This window comes from Sander lucioperca, chromosome 4, assembly GCF_008315115.2.
Source record: "Sander lucioperca isolate FBNREF2018 chromosome 4, SLUC_FBN_1.2, whole genome shotgun sequence".
In the NCBI taxonomy this organism is placed as follows: Eukaryota; Metazoa; Chordata; class Actinopteri; order Perciformes; family Percidae; genus Sander; species Sander lucioperca.
In genome coordinates this window covers 22,150,870-22,170,869 of record NC_050176.1, presented here as the reverse complement: position 1 = coordinate 22,170,869, position 20,000 = coordinate 22,150,870, and the positions used below count along the sequence as shown (strand labels likewise).

Below are 20,000 nucleotides of genomic sequence, written 5' to 3'. Positions count from 1 at the left end.
AGGTTATGATGACAAATAAAAACAATAAGTATTTCATATAGCACTAAATATTAGTCCATTTCTGTGAGGTCAAACTGCAACTCTGATTGACATCAGATGTTGCCTGTATTGTTATCATTTCCTGTTTTTTGGATACTAACTGCTAAAAAAGCATATTATGACGATTAGTACAGAGTAAATGCTGTATAAAATGAGTTTGTAGTATAAATTTAGGACATGTCCTCACTCTCATGGCTTACTGGGACCCTTGAATAGAATGGAGCCATCATTAATGATATTAGTAAAAACTGTGCTTTTCCTATTGTGACATGTCAAAGTGTGTACTGTGAAGATAGCCTATGGCTGTATACAAAATTGCATCCGTCAGTAATGATGCAAAATGATGATTCAAAAGTGTTGAATAAGGTCAATTAAATGCTCACTATAGAGTTAACTAAAGAGCAGAATCAAACTTAATCTGCAGATATTTACCTTTTACAGTTTTAAGCGTTGATACAGAATGAAAATCTGCAGAATTTTGCTGAATTCTGCGTCCACAGATTCCGTGTGGCCCTGCTATTGAGTTGTTATTATGCTGGGGGGCTGCTTCTTAAGTCTCTTATTTGATATCTCCTCGCTCAAACCGGAAGTTGTTCTGGCCCTCCATCTTGAAGGCAGTCCTTCCAGAAAAATGCGGAGTTTTTTTGTGATTGTTGCGGGCAAAAATCCTCGATTATGCGGCACGTTTTCTTAAAAAATGCGATGGAATATGCGGGATATTTATGCAATTTTATGCAATGAAATTGCGGGAACTTGCAAAAATTGCGGTTTCATCGTGGCTTCATCGCGGGGTTTGCAGCTTTTCGATGATGTTCACGTCGCGTAATTACGTCACTTCATAACGTTCCCATGGCAACAGGGGAAAATGGCTGCTCTTGTGTGAAGTAAACGCAACATTTTTCAACTTTCTGCTAAGATATATGTGTGACTTTTCTGCAACGAAAAGGCGGGGATTATGAAATCATGCAAGCCCCGCATATTTTGCGCAGAAATCGGCAATTTATGTGGCGAAAGTGCGGCGTATTTGAAAAAATGCGGCCCCCGCAGAAATATGCGGACTTTGGCTGATTATGCGTTGAATTATGCGATCGCATAATCGCGTTTTTCTGGAGGGACTGTGGCCGCATCAAAGCTCTTATTCCTGCCCCCAGGAGCTAGGATGGAGGAGGGATCTCTAAAGAGCTATGAGCGAGGATACACGAGAGCAGCCTTCCCGGAAGCCGTGCAGCTGAAGGATGTTGCTAACTCCGCCCAAGCAGCTGACGAATTCACGGGACGCTTCAGCGGAAAGATCGCCTCATACCTCTAAACACACTTTCCCTCGTTTCCTCTCTCCCTCGCATGATTTCCTCCCGTCTCTCCTATGCTTCCTCAGTGAGACAGACGGAGGAAGGGAAGCAAGTGAAGGAAACAGGGATGCAATGTATTGACCTGGGATGTACCCCTAGAATAGTGAACAAGTGAACACAGAAGTGATTTCAGACGCAACCAATCTCGTCACCTCAGGTTAAAGATCACGCTTTCGAAGACGTTTTCTATTCTTACGTGCAGGATATTTCACAATAAAATATCACATCTTATCATTCCAGGAATAAGAAGCTTCCTCTGCACTCGATGTGCTTTCTATCAGAGTTTTTGAACATAGCTACGACCACTTATATCACTTCCCCGCTTCCTGCTGTGTGGGGTCGGTGTCGTGCTCGCTGTCGTCTGAATAACTCTCATGATCGTCTGAGTAGCGGTAACTTCCATATGAATCGTGGTCATCATCATCATCATCATCATCATCATCTCTACGGGAATCCTGCTCCGAGTGGTGACCGCTGGCGTCCTCGCCGTCACGGTGGTTCAGGGAAGTCTTGTCGCTCGCTCCTTCCGTTTCGTCCGGATCAGCTTCTGCGTCTTCGTCGTCCAGGAAGACCCTTCTGTAGTGAACAGGTTTGTATCCCATGTCTGGCTCCTCTTGGTCACTAACAAACAGAAGAACACGAATCAGCTCTGAGTCAGTACACACACCCTCAGGCCCAAAAGATGGCTGAACTCTTAGTCAGAGCAATCACACAAACAACTTTCTTTCTGTAGCACAGAAGATCGTTGGTTGTCCTCCTCCATCCCTAGAGGAAATTGCCAACTCAGGACTGCTCTCAAAAGCCACCAAAATTACACATGACTGTTCTCACCCTGGTCACCCACTGTTTGAACTCTTGCCCTCAGGGAGACGTCACAGATGTCTAAAAACAAGGACTAGCAGATTTAGGAATAGCTTCTTTCCCGAAGCGATAACAGTCTTAAATGAAGCTAAACTTTTTTAATGATGCAGTTTTGCACTGTTACTCAGCACGTAATCCACATTAGAATATTTATTATCCACTTAGTGTGAGAGTGGGCAAGTTGTGTTTTTATGTTATGCAGTCCTTCCAGTAAAAATGTGGAGTTTTTTTGTGATTGTTGCAGGCAAAAATTTAAGAATTAAAGAAAAAGATTATGCGGCACGTTTTCTTAAAAAATGCGATGGAATATGCGGGATATTTATGCGATGAAATTGCGGGAACTTGCAAAAATTGCGGGATGGTTATTTTCATCGTCGATTAATCTGATTGGTTTCTTTATTATGCTCCTTATCTCCTGAAAATCACAAACACGTTTATTTGGCTTGGCTTACAGCATCAGACTGGCTGAGTCAGTACACGTGAGCGTAGGGTGTCATCTTTACACATTCACCTCTGTTTGCTCCCGTCACTGGACGGGGAGGCTTTGCCTGCAGATCCTGATTTAGCGGCCTTGCTGCTGATGAACTCTTCAGTCAGATCGCATCCATGCAGGGCGTCGGTGTAGCGCTTCTCCGCTGCCTGTTTGGCATTCCTCTGTTATCAAAGAAAGTTCAGAGAGTCAGTATACAAATTAACACTCAAACACTCTTACAGCGTCGGATTTCATCGGTCTGTGATATTCTTGCATCCCAGCACTAATGGTACTGAAATGATGTTGTATTCCATTAACGTTCCATGAAATTGACTCACTTCAGTTAGCTATTTCTGACAGTTTCCTACATATGTGTATAGGCGATAACAGGCTTTTCAGGTCAATGCTCACCTGTGCAACTTGCTCCAAGAGCAGCGGCCTCCCCTTCACTCTCCGCTTCATCTCTTTAATCTCCTGCTTGTACTCCTTCTTGCGCTGAAGCTCTTGTTTCCTGCAGAGAACACAGAATACAGAATCATCCCATTTCCTTCAACAGCTCATGCCACAATCGTGTTATGGTGCCTTTCATGGCCACAGGTAAGTCAGAATTTATAAGTTCCCATTTGGAAATTTCGTTGGAACGCCCTCTGAAGTCGGATTTCCGACTCAGAAAGTCAGAGAACCTCATTAACTCCAACCAAAGCCAACCTCAAAATCCAACATGGCTACTCCGTGCATCAACAGTAGTGAAAGCTGTGATAATATACTGTTTATTAGCACCTCTGTGTGTCATTAGACCAGTCGTACACACAGTACTGTCCAACTTCTATCGGGGAACATGTCGCTATGGTGTTCATCAGCCTGATGCGTTGTTATTAGGGGTGCACAATTCAGAAAATGTCACGATTCGATTCAATAGCGATTTTTAGGCCAAAATCGATTTATAAAGGACAATGTACATTAAAGAACATGTCTGTGAATGTGCCAGTGTTAGCCAGCAGAAGCCATGCAGAGCGACAGGAAGCAGCAAGTCAAATGTAAGACCTTTTTAAGACCATTATGAATGGAATTTAAGAGCTACAATATATCACGACATCAAAAACAAATTCAGATGTCAAAGAGTCCGGAAACATTGTCTGAAACAATTCCCTGGTTTCCTCACTGGCATTAAAGGACCGGTGTCTAGACTGGCTGCAAAATAAGTTGCATGTTGGGTGCCATTTGTAGTCGTAATGCAGCGAGTTATATTTGTTATATCTGTTCAAAATGATTTAAGACCTAGAACACAATACTTAAAGGTGCAGTAGGTAAGACTTATAAAACTAACTTTCTGTCATATTTGCTGAAACTGACCCTATGTTGGAGTAGAACTACATGAAGCTGGTAATTTAAAAATAAATCCGGCTCCTCTGATACCACCTACAGCCTGTAGTGTGATTTACAAAAATCCACCGCTCCCTGTTGAGATGGACCAATCAGGGCCGGGGGGGGGGGTGTCTAACTGCTCAGTTGCACCAATCAGGGCCAGGAGGGGTGTCTAACTGCTCAGTTGCACCAATCAGGGCCAGGACGGGTGTCTAACTGCGTGTCAATCACTGCTCATGCACACGCATTCATTCTCCCTTGTGGGGGGAGGGGCTTAGGAGACCATTTTGGGCTTTAGCGGAAAGGAGGGAGGGACTGAGAAGTTGTCAAATGTTTTGGCTAAGTCCTGGATCTTCGCAATCCTACCTACGGCACCTTTAAGCAAATTTAAATAAAATGTTTAAGGCCTAACATTTTGATTGTGACATTTTTGAATTTATTAGGGTTTATTCACCTGAATTCTTTGAGTTTGGTCGGGTGCGTCTCTGAGAGAGCCAGGTGGGGGTCGTTGGCCTGGGCACGTTTCAACACCACCCCCTGCAGCTTCTTCTCCCGCTGCTTCTGCTTCTCCCGCCAGCGCTCCTCCTCCTCCTCGGCCTTCTTCCTCTGCTCCAGCACCTTTCTACTCAGGGAGACAATCTGGTCACAGATGCAGGAAGGTTTGGATGCGATGGGAAGAGGATATGGGTGCAACAAATCAGCTACGGGGGGGGGTTTTACAAAGTGTTTTGGAGCGGGGTGTGGGGTTGCGAGCACACAGCGGGGGCATGTTGGCAAATGGAGTTCCACAAAATCAGCCTGTAGGGATTTCAAACACAGAAGGAGACTGTTCTTTTCTGTCCTGAGGATGGCTCTATGTCAACTAAAATGGTGGAAGCCTCTGGAGTCCTAAAATGGTACCTCACAGCCTCGTGCCTCTTTTTGGTGGCATCCGTGACTTTGGTGGGCAGAAACTCCAGGCTGCCAGAGAGGGACGAACACTGACTCGAGTTTGGCGTACGCGGTGTCCCGGGGCTGATGTACGGCCAGCGCGTCGTCCGAGGGCTGCTCTGCTCCTTCTCGATGTCGGCCAGGATGCGTTCGCGGTGCGACGTGATGTGGGACGTTCTCAACTCAAAGGGTTCGCACGCAGTTGTGGGCTTCACCTCTTTCTGTTTCTCCAGGTGTTTCTGGAAGCGTCGGTAACTGGCGTCGAAGTCGGGTACCTCCTTGTTAATATGGGGCCTGTGGGAGAAGTTGTCGTCCCCTGTGGCCGCGGCGCTGCCGTCTTTGGTCTTCTTGCGGCCGCTGAGCCGTCGTTCCAGCATGCTGGGAGGCATCGAGGCGCTGTGGAGCATCTCCTGAGCTCTCATCTGTATCTTGATGGACCGATACAGCTGCTCCTCTTTCATCTGTTCCCCTGACGCCGCTGCGTACACTGCCTTGGGCACAGGCTTGGCCTTGAAGGGTTTGACTTTCTCCTGGTCGGACGGTTGCGGCTGATGCAGCTGTTTCTGCTCCTTCTTTATGCGCTCCCTCTCCAGGAAGCTGAAGGGCTTCTGGACGGTTTGAAGATGCGCATCTTCTCGCTCTTTCATTCGCCGTCGTCTCTCGCTGCGCTCCTGCAGCTCTTCGTAAAGCGGGAGGTGAACGTGAGCCGGCGCGGGGTTGGCGCGGAACTTCTTCTGACACTCTTTCAGTTCTTCCAGCTGCTTCCGCAGCTCTGCGTTCTCCTGCTCGATCTCTGAGCGCGTCTTTGTGCCACTCCTTTGCCTGTCAGACTCGCGCAGCGTCATCTGGAAAGGTTTCGGGACGGTCATTCGGTGTCTCCAGTGCTCTGCGTCTTTTTGCCCCTGTCTCTTCTTTCCTTTGCCCTTTTGTGGTCTCCTCTGGTCTGTCGGCAGGCTGTGCATCGAGGAGGACGACGGCTGGGGGTTGTGAAGGGAGAGCTTAAAGTCCTGCCACATGTTCTTGATGTGTTCTTCGGGAGAAAAAGGCAGGCCTTTCTCCACATCGTAACAGGCAGCGTCGTCTTCGTCTGACGAGTCTGAATGTCCGGAGACCCTCCTGAGTTCAACAGCAGAGTGCGACTTCCTCAAACGGCGTGAAGCCGCTGGGCTGCTGTTCGACCACGGCAGTCTTAACAGAGAAAATAAATCAATGACTGTTAATACGACAAAAGCACCTAATACTACAAACTCACCACATCACAATTAAGTAAATTGTCAAGAATTCACATTTGCATCACTGCTCTTTTTTTTGTTGTCTATTTAGGGCAGTTGTAAAAAAATGATCTGTGTTTAGGTCATAAAATAAGACCTGGGAAACACAACAGAATTCATCTTGAAGTTTCTCCACCCACCTGTGCCTTCCTGTCTCCAGCATCGTCGTGTCCAGAGGCTCCATGGCCTTGAGCTGCAGCTTCCGCCGATACATGCTCTCCAGCTCAGCCATGGTGCGGAGGTGCGCCTTCTTTAGCTCCTCCAGCTTGCTGTAGTACTCCTCGTTGGAGAAGAAGATTTCGCTCAGATCGAGGCGGTCTCCTGCCGCTCTGAAGTCGGTCATCACGAGAGGACCGCCCCTCCCCACATAGTCCTCGTCACAGAAATCAGAGCCCGAGTCCTCATACTCCAGCTGAAAAGGCCAAAAGTCACGTAAATCTCATTTGCCGATCATCTAAATCTTAAGCAACTTTTGGCGAGGGAGGCCTCAGTGGGTTTTGTGTTTTGATTTGACGCCATACATTGTATGATTTATGTCACACGATTTGAAAATGTAGCCTGAAAGTAATATATTTGTTTTGGAAGCTGCCATTTTATTGTATTTTATGCTAACTGCAGGACGTTTGTTTTTAACCAGCAGGTGTTCTGGAGCAGAGCGGCCCTGCTCGGTGGCTCCTCCAGGACTATAAGCCTATTACCGGCAGAGACATGGGCCATATGGTGGAGCACTAAAGGGCAGCTTACCGGGAAAAGAGCTCAACTGACACACACACACACACACACACACACACACACATCCTGCATCAGGTGTCTGGCTCTTTTGATTCTCACAATATCATTAGCGTGTTTGTCTTCCCTGAACTGGGACAGCTGCTGCAGGATCGTGCATGGGAGGAGGAGGAGGAGGAGGAGCGGTGTTGTTGTCCAAAATGATAATTAAGAGTTTGGGATTATAAACTAAATGACGTGACGTCTGGTAGTCAAGACGGAAGTCCAAAAATAGTCAGGCCCAACAACAGGTTTGACGTTGGTCAAATCCTTTCCAGCACATGGACTGACCTGAAACTGTCAACAGCCTGTTAACTGGACGAGATCTGCTTCACTCGACAAACAAAATAAAAGTACACTGAAAAACATTCAACCCTTGTGTACAACCTACATGCACGCATCCACGTAATATGAGAAATATGGGTTTCTTACAACCAAATTGCCCCAAAATAACGTGGATGCGTGCATGTAGGTTGTACAGTATGGGACCCATGCAACGTTCTTCACGGGTAAAATGACTGATTACCTCCATTGAATTTTGGGTGTTTTATTCAATTTCATTTCATTTGAAAAAATCGGTTTAAATGTTTTTCGAACAGTCTCCTGACCAAACTTAGACATGTACCAGTCTATGATCCACTCAACATCCTCTGATCTTAACTATTAGTCAAAATAATTCATAATTTCTGCTTTTTTCTAAATTTAGTCAAATGTCATATACTGTACATTATACATTTAATGACCATACATTTTAAAAAAACGTTGAAAGAAGTGACAAAAACGTCGGAAAAAGCCCCCCAAAAATTATTAAAATTAAATAAAAATTTGACAACAAGTAGGCCTGTCGCAATATGCAATAAATCAATTAATCGCATGATCAATTAAAATGAGCTCGATTTTTAAATGGGTCGATTTTTGAATTTCCATTTTATTTATTGTTTTGGGTTGTTTTGTTAATTTATTGAGGAAATTTAAAATGTCTTCCAGTTCCAGCATTAAATATTCTTTAGAAATAATAGTGTATTGATCTTTGAAAAAGGTGTACCTGCATTATTATGCCATTATCATTACATTAGATGAAAACTAGGGCTGTGCTCGATTGAAGGAATTCGTAGTCGACTAACACTCATTCAACTGTATCGACTAATCGATTAGTTGATTTAATCGACAGATCTGTAAATCTGAGTTTCTCCGCTAAGAGTGATGCAAAAGCACCACTTTAATTCTTGTGTTTACCAGAGATGTGCTCGTACGTTTCGTGGAAATAAGTCATTCAGCATGAAAAAAGCATAAAACATGACTAATCGACTAAAGAAATCTTAATTGACTAAGACCAAAACGACCGATTAGTCGACTAATCGACTAAGAGGGGGCAGCCCTAATGAAAAAGGTCTCAGAACGGCAATATTATCGTTTATCGCAATCATTTCTGGGACAATTTAAAGCAAAATTAGTTGTCGTGACAGGCCTACTAACCAGTTCATGGTCGACAGGAAGACAAGACGAGGGTTAAACATGTCAACTCTATAAAGTCAGGGTTGAATTTTGGAAGGGAGGGAAAACACATTAAATCCAAAAGCAGTATAATTTACTCTTGGATGTTTACTCTTGCTATTCAGACGTCTGCCAAGGATCTGTAATGCCAGTTATTATGTGAATAATGTATGTCTTGTCTGTAAATTCATTGTTCAAAGAATTACAACTTGAGTGAATGACCTAAAAGCTGTTAGAATAAATACAAGGAAGCATTTTTTTTTCGGTAAAAGAAAAATTAATACATATGAAACAAAAGAAATGTAACTCTATTGGCAAGAATCTGGCGATACGATACGTATCACGATACATGGGTCACGATTCAATATATTGCAATATAGTTAGATACTGTGCGTAAGGCGATATATTGGGATTTTATTAAAGTATAATTTTAGAAAAACTAATATTTTAAAAAAGACATGATGTGCATAAAAGTCAAAGAAGTTTACTTTAGGTAAACAATTCAGTACACAGAAAATCAAACTGCCAGTTTGGGATTGTTCACAGGTTCTTAGTGAGCTAATGTTTATATGCTAAAGTAGGTCAAAGTTCAGCCATAGCTACACTGTTAGCTTCTAGCAAAAGTCAGGCCACTGTTAGGCACTGTTAGGCACTGCTAGGCACTGTTAGGCACTGTTAGGCACTGCTAGGCACTGTTAGGCACCGTTAGGCACCGTTAGGCACCGTTAGGCACTGTTAGGCACTGCTAGGCACTGCTAGGCACTGTTAGGCACTGCTAGGCACTGCTAGGTACTGCTAGGCCCTGCTAGGCACTGTTAGGCACTGCTAGGCACCGCTAGGCACTGTTAGGCACTGTTAGGCACCGTTAGGCACTGCTAGGCACCGCTAGGCACTGTTAGGCACTGCTAGGCACTGCTAGGCACTGTTAGGCACTGCTAGGCACTGCTAGGTACTGCTAGGCCCTGCTAGGCACTGTTAGGCACTGCTAGGCACTGCTAGGCACCGCTAGGCACTGTTAGGCACTGCTAGGCACCGTTAGGCACTGCTAGGCACTGCTAGGCACCGCTAGGCACTGTTAGGCACTGCTAGGCACCGCTAGGCACTGTTAGGCACTGTTAGGCACTGCGAGGCACGGCTAGGCACTGTTAGGCACTGTTAGGCACTGCGAGGCACAGCTAGGCACGGCTAGGCACGGCTAGGCACCGTTAGGCACGGTGCCTAACAGTGCCTAGCCGTGCCTAGCCATGCCTAACGGTGCCTAGCAGTGCCTAGCAGTGCCTAGCAGATCAACAAAGGTCGGTTTAAAAGATTTTCATCAGATTTTGAGAGACTCTAGTCACGCTCATCCTGCTCCCCGTTTCCAGGTTAGCTCTCCACCAATCAGATGGCTCATTTGAGTCCGACTGCCGGCAGTGCCCACCCCACCAATTATACATGTCAAATCAGCCAAAATGAAGGCCGACGGCCCCTCGGACGGACGACAGCACGGAACACACCGAACAGACTCGAGTCACCGACCTCGCCAGACTGTCCAACGGCCGATTATCGGCTCGGTGTGTAGTCACACACAGTTTAGACTCTCTGTACAAATGAAATGTACCAGAGTCTGGTAGGACCAGGCTACAATTTCATAGCATTTGAAAAACAAGTTTCAATGGTTTAAAAACAGTCTCCTGATTAAACTTGGACAGATAGCAGTCTGTGATTCACTTAACATCCTCTGATCTTAACTATTATGCAAAATAATTCATAATTTCTTTCTTCTTTATTAATTAAATAAAATAGGTATAATGTCATTTGAACTAGGTTTATTGACCATGAATTAAAAAAAAGCCTTAAAAAAGTGACAAAAAAAAGCATCAAAAGCATTGAAAAACTAACAAAAATGTTGGAAAAAGCGGCAAAAATAGTTAATTTTCAATTTAGACCCGGAAGGTTCATGGTCGACAGGAAGACGACACAAGGGTTAAATTAGATGTAAATTACTTTAGTACTTCCAATGTGGCGTTTTGTCCCAAATCTTTGGTCTATGTTTGCAGAGCTTAAAATGTTTTTTTTTTTTTTTTTTTTTTGACATAACATTTCAAACTTTCCAAAACAGATGTTTGAATCTCACTGGCGGTTGTTTTAGAAGACAGTTTAATTACATTAATTTCATTTGGCACTTCCAACAACTGGTATTGCTCATATTCTGCTCATTTTCAGGTTCATAATTGTATTTAGAGGTTGTACTAGAATAGGTTTATGTGGTTTAATTTTCAAAAAACACCATATTTTTGTTGTACTGCACATTGCTGCAGCTCCTCTTTTCCCCCTGTGTGTTGAGCTCTCTGTTTTAGCTACAGAGTGAGACCTCTCACTGCTGTAACATCATTGTTGGGAGTCGCACATGCTCAGTAGCTAGGTAAGGACTACTAGCCAGTCAGAAGCAGAGTATGAGGGCGTGCCCTGACAGTACCTAGGTAAGGACTACTAGCCAGTCAGAAGCAGAGTACGAGGGCGTGCCCTGACAGTACCTAGGTAAGGACTACTAGCCAGTCAGAAGCAGAGTATGAGGGCGTGTCCTGACAGTAGCTAGGTAAGGACTACTAGCCAGTCAGAAGCAGAGTATGAGGGCGTGCCCTGACAGTACCTAGGTAAGGACTACTAGCCAGTCAGAAGCAGAGTATGAGGGCGTGCCCTGACAGTACCTAGGTAAGGACTACTAGCCAGTCAGGAGCAGAGTATGAGGGCGTGCCCTGACAGTACCTAGGTAAGGACTACTAGCCAGTCAGGAGCAGAGTATGAGGGCGTGCCATGCTAGCAGCTAGGTGAGCATTATAACATGTGTTCCAAAGTGACCACGTGTGTCTCTGAAGTAAAGGCTGGACTACAATAGAGCTGTTTGGAGCAGTTTGTGAACAGTGTTTTCTGTTGGAGATGGTAAGTCCCTTTGGGGTGGACTTTGGGCTTTTTCACTTTGTAAACCTATAACATGCACAAAAAAGATATACAACACTATAAAGGGAAAAGCCAAAAAGCAGAATATGAGCACTTTAAGTCACCAGACTTTTAGTTAGACCTAGCTTAGTTGGGGCTAATTTGTATCAGTAAAAGGAGCCATTTTATTTTGAAGGTGTTTTAAACTAAACGTTACTCAGACCCTTTACTTAGGTAAAAGTAGAAATACCATAGTCTAAAAGTACTTAGTTAGAAGTTAAAGTCCTGAATTAAAAATGTTACATAGGCTTAGAAAAAGTACATCAGTATTATTTGCTAAATGTACCTAAAGTATCAAAAGTAAAAGTACGTCCTCACCCCACAATTACTACCAGTGGTGGAAGAAGTACTGAAGTAAAAGTAGAATTACTGTAGTCTATAAATACTTCATTACAAGCAGGCCTATAATAAAAATCTAAATGTTAAGAAAAACTACAAAAGTATTATCAGCTAAATGTACTTAAACGTATCAAAAGTACTCATTATGCAGAATGGCTCCTTTCAAAGTTAGCTATATATTATCATAGAATATATTGTTTTGTCACTAATAAGACCATTTTAATGTAGTATTTTGTTAATGTGAAGCCAATTTTAGATACTTTGTATACTTTGGTGTAGATAAGTAGCTAGTAGTAGCCTAACGTTACTGTATCATATCATGTAAGCATATATCATGTTTGTAAATTAAAAAGTAGCCTACATTTCCCCCTGAAATGTAGCTATTGGAGTCGAATAGAAGTATAAAGTAGCATAAAATGGAAGTACAAGTACCGAAGTTAATCAGGGTTAATACCAGTGGTGTAGTCTATGTACTGTAGCTATATGTAGCTATATATATAGGGGCCAAAATGTTACCACACCACTGGTTAATACTGAGTAATTTAACGTTACCTCCTTCTCGTAGTCCCGGTTGTCCAGAAGACTTGTAGCCGAGTACGGCAGCACTCTCTCCCGCTCGTAAGACGCTAACGGCGCTTTGGTGTGCGGATCAACCGGCGTTTTCAAACACGACGTGACCATAACGTTTGTCCGGTGGGCGTTCGCCATGGCGGTGCCGTTTCAGTTGTTAAAAATACAAATACGCGTTACAAAAAATCCGGTATTTTGGGATAGGCCTAAGTTCAGTTAGTCGCTGTCCCGTGTGCTGAAGCGTCGGTAAACAGGCAGCAGGTGTTCTCCTTAGCAACGGAGCCGCTTGGTTGGTAAGGAAATGACGGAGTGTAACAGGAAACGAAAAGATGTGTGTTCCATTCAAAATAAAAGCACAACTATCCAATATATCGATAGTGGTTTTCTTTTGACTTTGATTTACACTGGAGGCAACTTAAGAAAACTTCATAATTACATAGTTAAATTCAAATGTTGAGGCATATTTGATCTGTCCTATGTTGTTTGTGTAGTTTGTCTAAATATATTCGATCTATTTTTTCTGTTTAGTGTTGAAAACAATAGATTTTTTATTGATCCCAAAAAAATGGGAAATAACATTGTTGCAGCAGCAAAATTTCAGACACAGCACACGTACAGAGTAAACATTAAATAATAGGAAAAAAATATACATGAAATAGAATACACTAGCAATATTTAAAAATATATACAATTTGGAAATAAAATGTACAACTGTTTCGATATATAGATAAAAATGTGCAAGTGATGCAATGCTTTTACTTTCTTGTGGGCCATTCTTAATTTTACTCGTGTGTTTAAGTTTGCTACTCAGACATTTGCCAAGAATTTGTGATTTCATCAATATACAACAATTTTGAGCAAATGGCCTAAAAACTGGAATACTGTTTTCACTAAACAGAAAGATTAATCCATATGGAAAAGAGGAAAGCACATTCTGAGTAGATCCAAACTTTAAAATGCAGCAAATTTTAAGGCGTTTAAAATCCTCTGAAAGAGCATTAGGACCATCAAAATTGGGGCAAAAGAATCACACAGGCAACAGCTGGAGTGTCAACAAAAAAAAAGAAGCCTTTTTATTAAATTATGCAACGTAACAACTACAGCGGAAATCTGAACAGACTGACGTTAACAGAGTCCTCTGATCCCTCGCGGTACGAGCAGGCTTAGTGGACAGAACTCACGGGACAGACTCAATTTATCGAGTGTTCACCTGTAACGAGACAAAAACAGACTTCAGACTTAACAATGACCTCAGACTCAGCAAAATCATGAATATAGACTCAGAGCAGCTGGCTCAAAATAAATTCATTGTAATCAAATATAATCCACAGTTTGAGATGCTACGAGTCTTACCACGTCATCGATCTTGAGGATGCTGCGAACCGTCTCTGTGGAAAGGGTCAGAGCACTGATGGAGACCAGTAGAGGCTGCACCACCAGCTCCTCCAAGATGTTGGAGATTCCTCCCTGTAAAAAACACAAACACACACAGGTTTGTGGCACTATCTTTGTGGGGACCGGTCATTGACATAATGCATTCTCTAGCCCCTTACCATCACAACTAAATGCCTTAACCCTAACCATAACCTGATTCTAATTCTAACCCTAAAACCAAGTCTTAACCCTCAAACAGCCCTTTAAACTTGTGGGGTCCAGCATTTTGGCCTCACAAAGCTGTCCGGACCCCCACACCCACGTTGTTGTATGACCTGCATTTTTAGATATACATATCCATTTGTTTCTCTGTAATAATGATATCGCAAAGTAGTGGCAGGACTACGTAAGCATTATGCTTCTGCCTGCTCCTTCGCGGACTCATCCTTTTTTGTTCTATGATGTGTGATTAGGGCTGGGCGATAAATTGATTTTATCGATTAACTCGAATGTGTAGTTAACGTTGATTTGTTTAAATGAAAACCGATTTTCTCCTTAACATCCGCCGACGCTCCCCTCTGGGCTCCCGTAGCTCCGAACGGGCTCAGCCCTCGCCCCGCGGGTTTGCCATAGAGATACACAAACAACATGGCAGCGACAGGGACTAACATTAACTCTTTTCTTAACTAGTAGTTTCATTACTTACTTGTCCGTAATCTCCGCCGAAATGACCGGCAGCTCGCGGTGCTCTGTCCCCGGCTGAGAGTCACCTATTCTCGGATAACTGAACCACCAGCTACTGCTGGCCTAAAGGACCACCATGCGGGGCACCAGAGGCGGTGTTGAGGAACTCTTTTGCGGCTCAACACATCTACTAAATGCCGCTGATACGACCGAGCTGTGACGGAGGTCTGTAGCGGCTTAAACAACTAGCAATCGCCGCTCTGTAGCACGGCGCTCCTCTTCGACGTTTGTTTCTACCGCTAGTTACTACTAGGAGCTAGCTACAGGTATGCTACATTCAAGAGACCATGGGATGTTAATGTACGTTACTCAGCAACAGGTGGAAATAGGGGCAAGGTTGCGCAACAACGTTAAAATGATTTGAACTTTTAGCGAGGAACGAGAAGTGAATTACCTGTATGTGTGAAAACAGCTTTATCTCACGCATCCGTTTGTTGTTGAATATATAGCCCCCCCCCCCCCTTCCAAAAAAAGGGAAAACACTCAAACCAATTTATATTTCCACAAAATTGGCATGAATAATCATAATGGTATACATGCCCCATGTGTGTGTGCGTGTGTGTGTGAGTCAAAACAAAATAAAGTTAAAACTTGTTTTGAACAATTTCTTTGTCATCTGCAGATTGATTTTAAGTTGGGGGAGAAAAAAAAAAAAATCGATTTAAATCTTAAAATCGGATTTTTTTTTGGGAAAAAAATCGGGGATTTTATTTTTAGGTCATATCGCCCAGCCCTATGTGTGATGTTTGTGCTTTTATCTGATTTTTCTAACAGTAAGTTTTTTTCAAGATAAATTAAAAAAAAAAAAAAAAAAAAACAGCCAGTCACATTAGTCTTGATACAGCAAAGGAAAACGTTAATGACAAGAGGATGAACAGCGTATTGGGAAGTGTGTGCTGAGAGTCTTAATGCTGCAGAATCAGAAGTAATTTACCTTTGGAAAATATCAATATAGTTTCATCATTTCCAGATCACTATTGAATAGGGATGCAAGATATATCGACTCAATATCGTTATCACGTTGCTCAATATTATATTGAAAGTGTCGCGGTAAGTATAGAATATTTTGTTTATTTTGTGGAGCGCTGCGTCCCGCCCGTTGGCTGTGTGGCTTAGTTGTGTTTGATTTAGAGCTCGCTTGTGTTTCATTGGCCAGTTACCGTGGTTACCGTCAGCGCACGGGTCCACTATGTGACAAACCCTATGGAGCGTAGCACGTGTGTGCATATTTCAACAGATACCGTTTATGTATCACAAGTAATATCGTTATTGCTATATTAAACAACGTTATCGCATATTTTCATCATATTGTGCAGCCCTATTCTGTTCCGTCTGCACTCGTTACTTCCTGAACACCAACACGTAATGAAAGGGGGAGAAGGAGGGCAGACCTTGCGGACGTTGATGCCGGCCATCTTGTCTCCCTGAGCGTGCCTGTTGCGGAGCTCCGTCACAGTGGAGATGGGGTTCAGGCCGGCGTTCTCAGCCAGCGTCGAGGGGATCACCTCGAGGGCGTCGGCGTACGCCCGCACGCAGTAGGCCTCCATGCCGGCCAGAGTGCGCGAGTACTCCGCCAGACGCACGGCCAGCTCGATCTCTGGAGCGCCGCCACCAGCTATCAGAGCCCTGGAGGAGGGAGGGAGGAGGAGATGGGAAAGGAAGAAAGGTTATCGAAGACACATCGATAATTATACAATTTGTCAACATTGGGTACGCAAAGGGAAAGTCAGCTGATTGCTAAACCTGGGAACGTGGCGACGTCGCTACAACAAAGTCCAACGAGTCAAGAAACACGAACTGTCAGATGGTCACACAGGTTGTAAACACTAAAACTGATCCGAAATGTATCCATCCCCCAATGCACAAGAAAAGTGTGTTCTCATTGAGTATGGGGATGCACCGATTTATCAGCAGAACGTCAGTATTGACCGATAGTCGCCTCTATTGGCACTCACCGATGGGGTGGCCGATGTTTATGTGTTGCTTTTTTTTTTGAGCTCGGACAACAGTCCTTTACTTTTTCTCTGTCTCCCCGTCAGAAAAGGTTTTAAACATCGGTATCGGCCCAAAATTCCATCGGTGCATCCCTAATTGTGTACAGTAGGTCAAAGTTGAAGCAGGGAGTGAGTATAAACTGCGATTGATGTTTAAAAACGGACAGTTTTTGGGGTGATCATTTTACAGTTCGTCTTTCAAATAAGTTTGACTAACTTGGAGGTAGGTTTGTCGTTTCTTGACCCGTCAGACTTTTAAGAGATGTCGCTGCGTTACCATATCTTAGAAATTAACCCTCAATAATGTTATTACTGATAGAAAAATGGAAATATTCTTAAAAGAAGTTGACAGATTCATTTCCCTGAGTGATACGCGGATTTTCTGTACATTTAATGTTCTGGAAAAACGTTGAAATAATTTCCCTTGGATATGTAAAGTATGTGTGAGAGCTCCCCGGCCAAGTTGCCGAGACAACCAGGACTGAATTAAAAAAGGTGAGCTTTCAACATTGCTGTTCCTCCGTTTCTTACGCTCCTGCAGGATGAACAAATGCAAGAGCGCCTTTGTAGGAGGGGAATCTGTGCCTGTACTCTGTCCAAAGAAAATGTGTTTGGATTTTATCTCAGAATAAGTGGTGAGGAAGGTTTGTGTGTGTGTGTGTGTGTGTGTGTGTGTGTGTGTGTGTGAAATAAACTCTGCGGAAATGACCGACCTCTGCTTGACCAGGCAGCGGATAACACACAGCGCATCGTGGATAGAGCGCTCTGCCTCCTCGATCACCAGCTTGTTGGAGCCGCGAACCACGATGCTCACCGTCTTCCCGGGGCTGGCGCAGCCTGTGATCTGCAGAGGAGCAACGCCAAACGTTTACCGGGAGGCATCAACTCCACAGTGTCTGAACATTCAGCTTCTCAACACTGGAGAAGTGTTAGTGATCTGAAAACTGCCCTAAAAAAATCGCCACGGATCGTCCCAGATCCGAGTGCAAAGACTCGGCCCGATGCGTACCTTGACCAGCTTGCCGGAGCCGTCCAGGTTGACCTCCTCCGCCAGCTCGGCCGTGCCGAGTATCTCTGCAGTGAAGTGGTCGATGTGGGCGATGGGCTTGGTGCCTAGAGTCTGGAGGGGAGAAGTTGTTTTACTTTACTGTCATACAATGGGTTTATTTGCAAAAAAGAGAAATGTCCTAGTCGCCTATTATGTTACGTTACGTTACGTTCCATGTAGGAGTCTGTGACAGCCCTGGGCCTGTCGTACATGCGTACTGCGGTTTGTCTCGTCAACTTGCAGGTGTAGCGGAGGCGATAATGAGATGACTGATCACCTGGCCGGTCCTCCCAGACTATTTAACCCTGCCTGCCCCGAGACCAGGTGGCCGCATTCCCCCGGCCGCATCCATACACCCTCATTCATCACTGATACTGACAATCACACCTCATCTTTCTCTCGTTTGCAGGATTATTTAATAAATGTCACTTTATCAATGTTAGCGTTACTGTGCGTCTCCCTCTCTTGTTGCGGCCTGTGAGCTGGTCGTAAGACAGTCAAACAGAACAAAATATAAAGTCAAATGTTGACTCACGAGTTGAAATGTCCACCTGGCTAATAATGTTTACAAGCAAATAATTAGCAGAGTTCACTGTGAAGTCCTTGGCTAACTTGGAAGCCATTATACATTTGATCAACGCCAAACTACTTGGGTTCTCATCTACAAGCCAAACTAACATGACGTTTTTTGTAAAAAAAAAAATTATCTACTCTTAATACCAAAATAAAAAGAAAGATATCAGTACTTTAGAGAGTGATGGAAGGGTCTTAACACTAACATTAACAACAGCTGTGAATATTTCGATGACGCTCACCTTGCAGATGAACTCAATGTCCTCCCTCTCGATCTCCTTCACCACCATGATCTTCATTTTGTTGAGGAAGTGCAGGGCGAGGTCGCTCAAAGCGTCCCTGTCAAAAGGACCGTTTGTTGTTAGTGGGAAACATGTCTACTGTCCACATCCGGAGTCTGAGACGAGACGAAACGGACGCCAGGATCTGCTCTGGCGTTAAGTCGTGTTTGTGTACCTGAGGATGGACTTCTGGATGAGCAGCACGTTGCAGCCAGCCTTCTTGATTTGTTTCACCATGTTGAGGATGTAAGCGCGCTCCTCACGCAGCACCCGGTCCATCTGGGCGTAGTCCGACACCACGATCTGGTTGTCCATCTGCACGCCGAGGGAAAAACACACACACACACAGCCGGTCAGGAGAGAAAAAGAACCATGACAGGAATTTGTCAGCTGCAAGAAGAGAGAAGTTAAAAACTGGGAATGCTTTAAATCAAAGCTTACGAACAAGAAATGTGTTTTGGGATAGCTTTGATTGACGGGAACATGACGCTTTTTGGAAATTAATCCAGAACAGCACAGTGTGTTGAAAAGTGTGCCAAGAGAACTTTATTCTATAATTTATTCTCTCTATTCTTTTGCAAAGATGAAAGTGTAGGACACGATGATGATTGGGGTTGGCAGTAGCTCAGTCAGTAGGGGGTTGGGTTGGGAACTGGAGGGTTGTTGGTTCAAGTCCCAAAGTATGGTGGTGGACTGGGAGCTGGAGAGGTGCCAGTTCACCTCCTGGGCCCTGCCAAGGTGCTCTTGAGCAAGGCACCGAACCCCCCCAACTGCTCGGGGCACCTTTCCATGGGCAGCCCCCCCACTCTGACATCTCTCCATTATTGCATGTAGAGGTGCTGAGCGTGTGTGTGTGTAATTCAGGCCTGTGTGTAATAACAACAGAGTGAAATATATCGTAATTTCCCCTCGTGGGATTAATAAAGTATAAATTATTATGACGATTCGGTATCATCATTCAGTGGAAGCATACTGCGATGACGTGATCATATCGCGTGACTGTTTGTGTGAAGAGTTCTGCCTAACAGTGAAACTCAATTCTAGGACCGGGGTTAAAATAATCTTTGAGTGAGTGATCTGACTTTGATTAATAAAACCCTGAAATTGCTCCTTTAATATCTTAATTATGTCAAAATAAGGTTTGAAATATTGACGGTTGCTTCTGGCTTGTACAATCCGAAGCAATGTTCTCTTAAAAGCTCTTTTATATCCAACAAAACTGGTGCTGTGACTTCAATTTCCCTAAGCTAAAAATGTATTTGAATGGGGACCTTGAAATCACTGGCGATACCCAGTCCTAGTCAACTGATTGCAGCGAGGATCACTTTGATTGTGGCACAAAAAGATAAAAGACAACAGTAAAGACACATTTCCAACATCAAATACTATTAGAAGGCAGACAGAAAAAGCGGTCATCTCTCCTCTGAGATGCGATTTATAAGAAGCGACTCACGTCAGTTTTGGGAGGGGACAGGCAGAACTGGATGAGGCCGATCTTGGCCTTCTCCACACGGGACACGCCGGTGTTGGAGATCCTCTGGGTCAGCAC

The 20,000-nt window shown here is 44.0% G+C and overlaps 2 protein-coding genes across 3 annotated transcripts in view; both read right to left on the bottom strand.

Moving 5' to 3' along the window:
• Positions 1 to 1,541: 1,541 nt before the first annotated feature.
• On the bottom strand, positions 1,542 to 12,745 carry fam161a (FAM161 centrosomal protein A). 2 transcript variants are annotated; one of them, XM_036000975.1, is made up of 7 exons: positions 12,419 to 12,745; positions 6,428 to 6,701; positions 5,002 to 6,204; positions 4,541 to 4,708; positions 3,133 to 3,232; positions 2,761 to 2,903; positions 1,542 to 2,009 (listed from the first exon to the last, which is right to left on the bottom strand). In XM_036000975.1, exons 1-7 carry the CDS (start codon positions 12,573 to 12,575, stop codon positions 1,700 to 1,702), a joined length of 2,355 nt encoding a protein of 784 aa, XP_035856868.1. In that variant the 5' UTR covers positions 12,576 to 12,745; the 3' UTR covers positions 1,542 to 1,699. The 2 variants fall into 2 exon arrangements, with proteins under 2 accessions (XP_035856868.1, XP_031158596.1); XM_031302736.2 differs by having other exon boundaries at positions 4,987 to 6,204; positions 6,428 to 6,699; positions 12,420 to 12,744.
• A 735-nt stretch (positions 12,746 to 13,480) lies between these two features.
• The window catches only part of cct4 (chaperonin containing TCP1, subunit 4 (delta)), a 10,866-nt gene continuing 4,346 nt past the window's right edge, over positions 13,481 to 20,000 (bottom strand). The window contains exons 6-13 of the mRNA XM_031302730.2: positions 19,905 to 20,000; positions 18,627 to 18,766; positions 18,413 to 18,509; positions 17,559 to 17,669; positions 17,263 to 17,393; positions 15,947 to 16,181; positions 13,791 to 13,904; positions 13,481 to 13,647 (exon numbers count right to left, since the gene is read on the bottom strand). The exon at positions 19,905 to 20,000 is cut by the window's right edge and continues 37 nt beyond it. Coding sequence (XP_031158590.1) covers positions 13,633 to 13,647; positions 13,791 to 13,904; positions 15,947 to 16,181; positions 17,263 to 17,393; positions 17,559 to 17,669; positions 18,413 to 18,509; positions 18,627 to 18,766; positions 19,905 to 20,000 — 939 coding nt within the window. The 3' untranslated portion in view covers positions 13,481 to 13,632. The remainder of the gene's footprint in view (positions 13,648 to 13,790; positions 13,905 to 15,946; positions 16,182 to 17,262; positions 17,394 to 17,558; positions 17,670 to 18,412; positions 18,510 to 18,626; positions 18,767 to 19,904) is intronic.

Coding starts and splice junctions, on each gene's coding strand:
- fam161a (XM_031302736.2), bottom strand. CDS start 12,575: ATGGCGAACGCCCACCGGACAAACGTTATGGTCACGTCGTGTTTGAAA. Junction 6,205..6,427: donor CTGGAGACAGGAAGGCACAG/GTGGGTGGAGAA, acceptor TTCTCTGTTAAG/ACTGCCGTGGTCGAACAGCA. Junction 4,709..4,986: donor AAGAGGCACGAGGCTGTGAG/GTACCATTTTAG, acceptor CTCCCTGAGTAG/AAAGGTGCTGGAGCAGAGGA.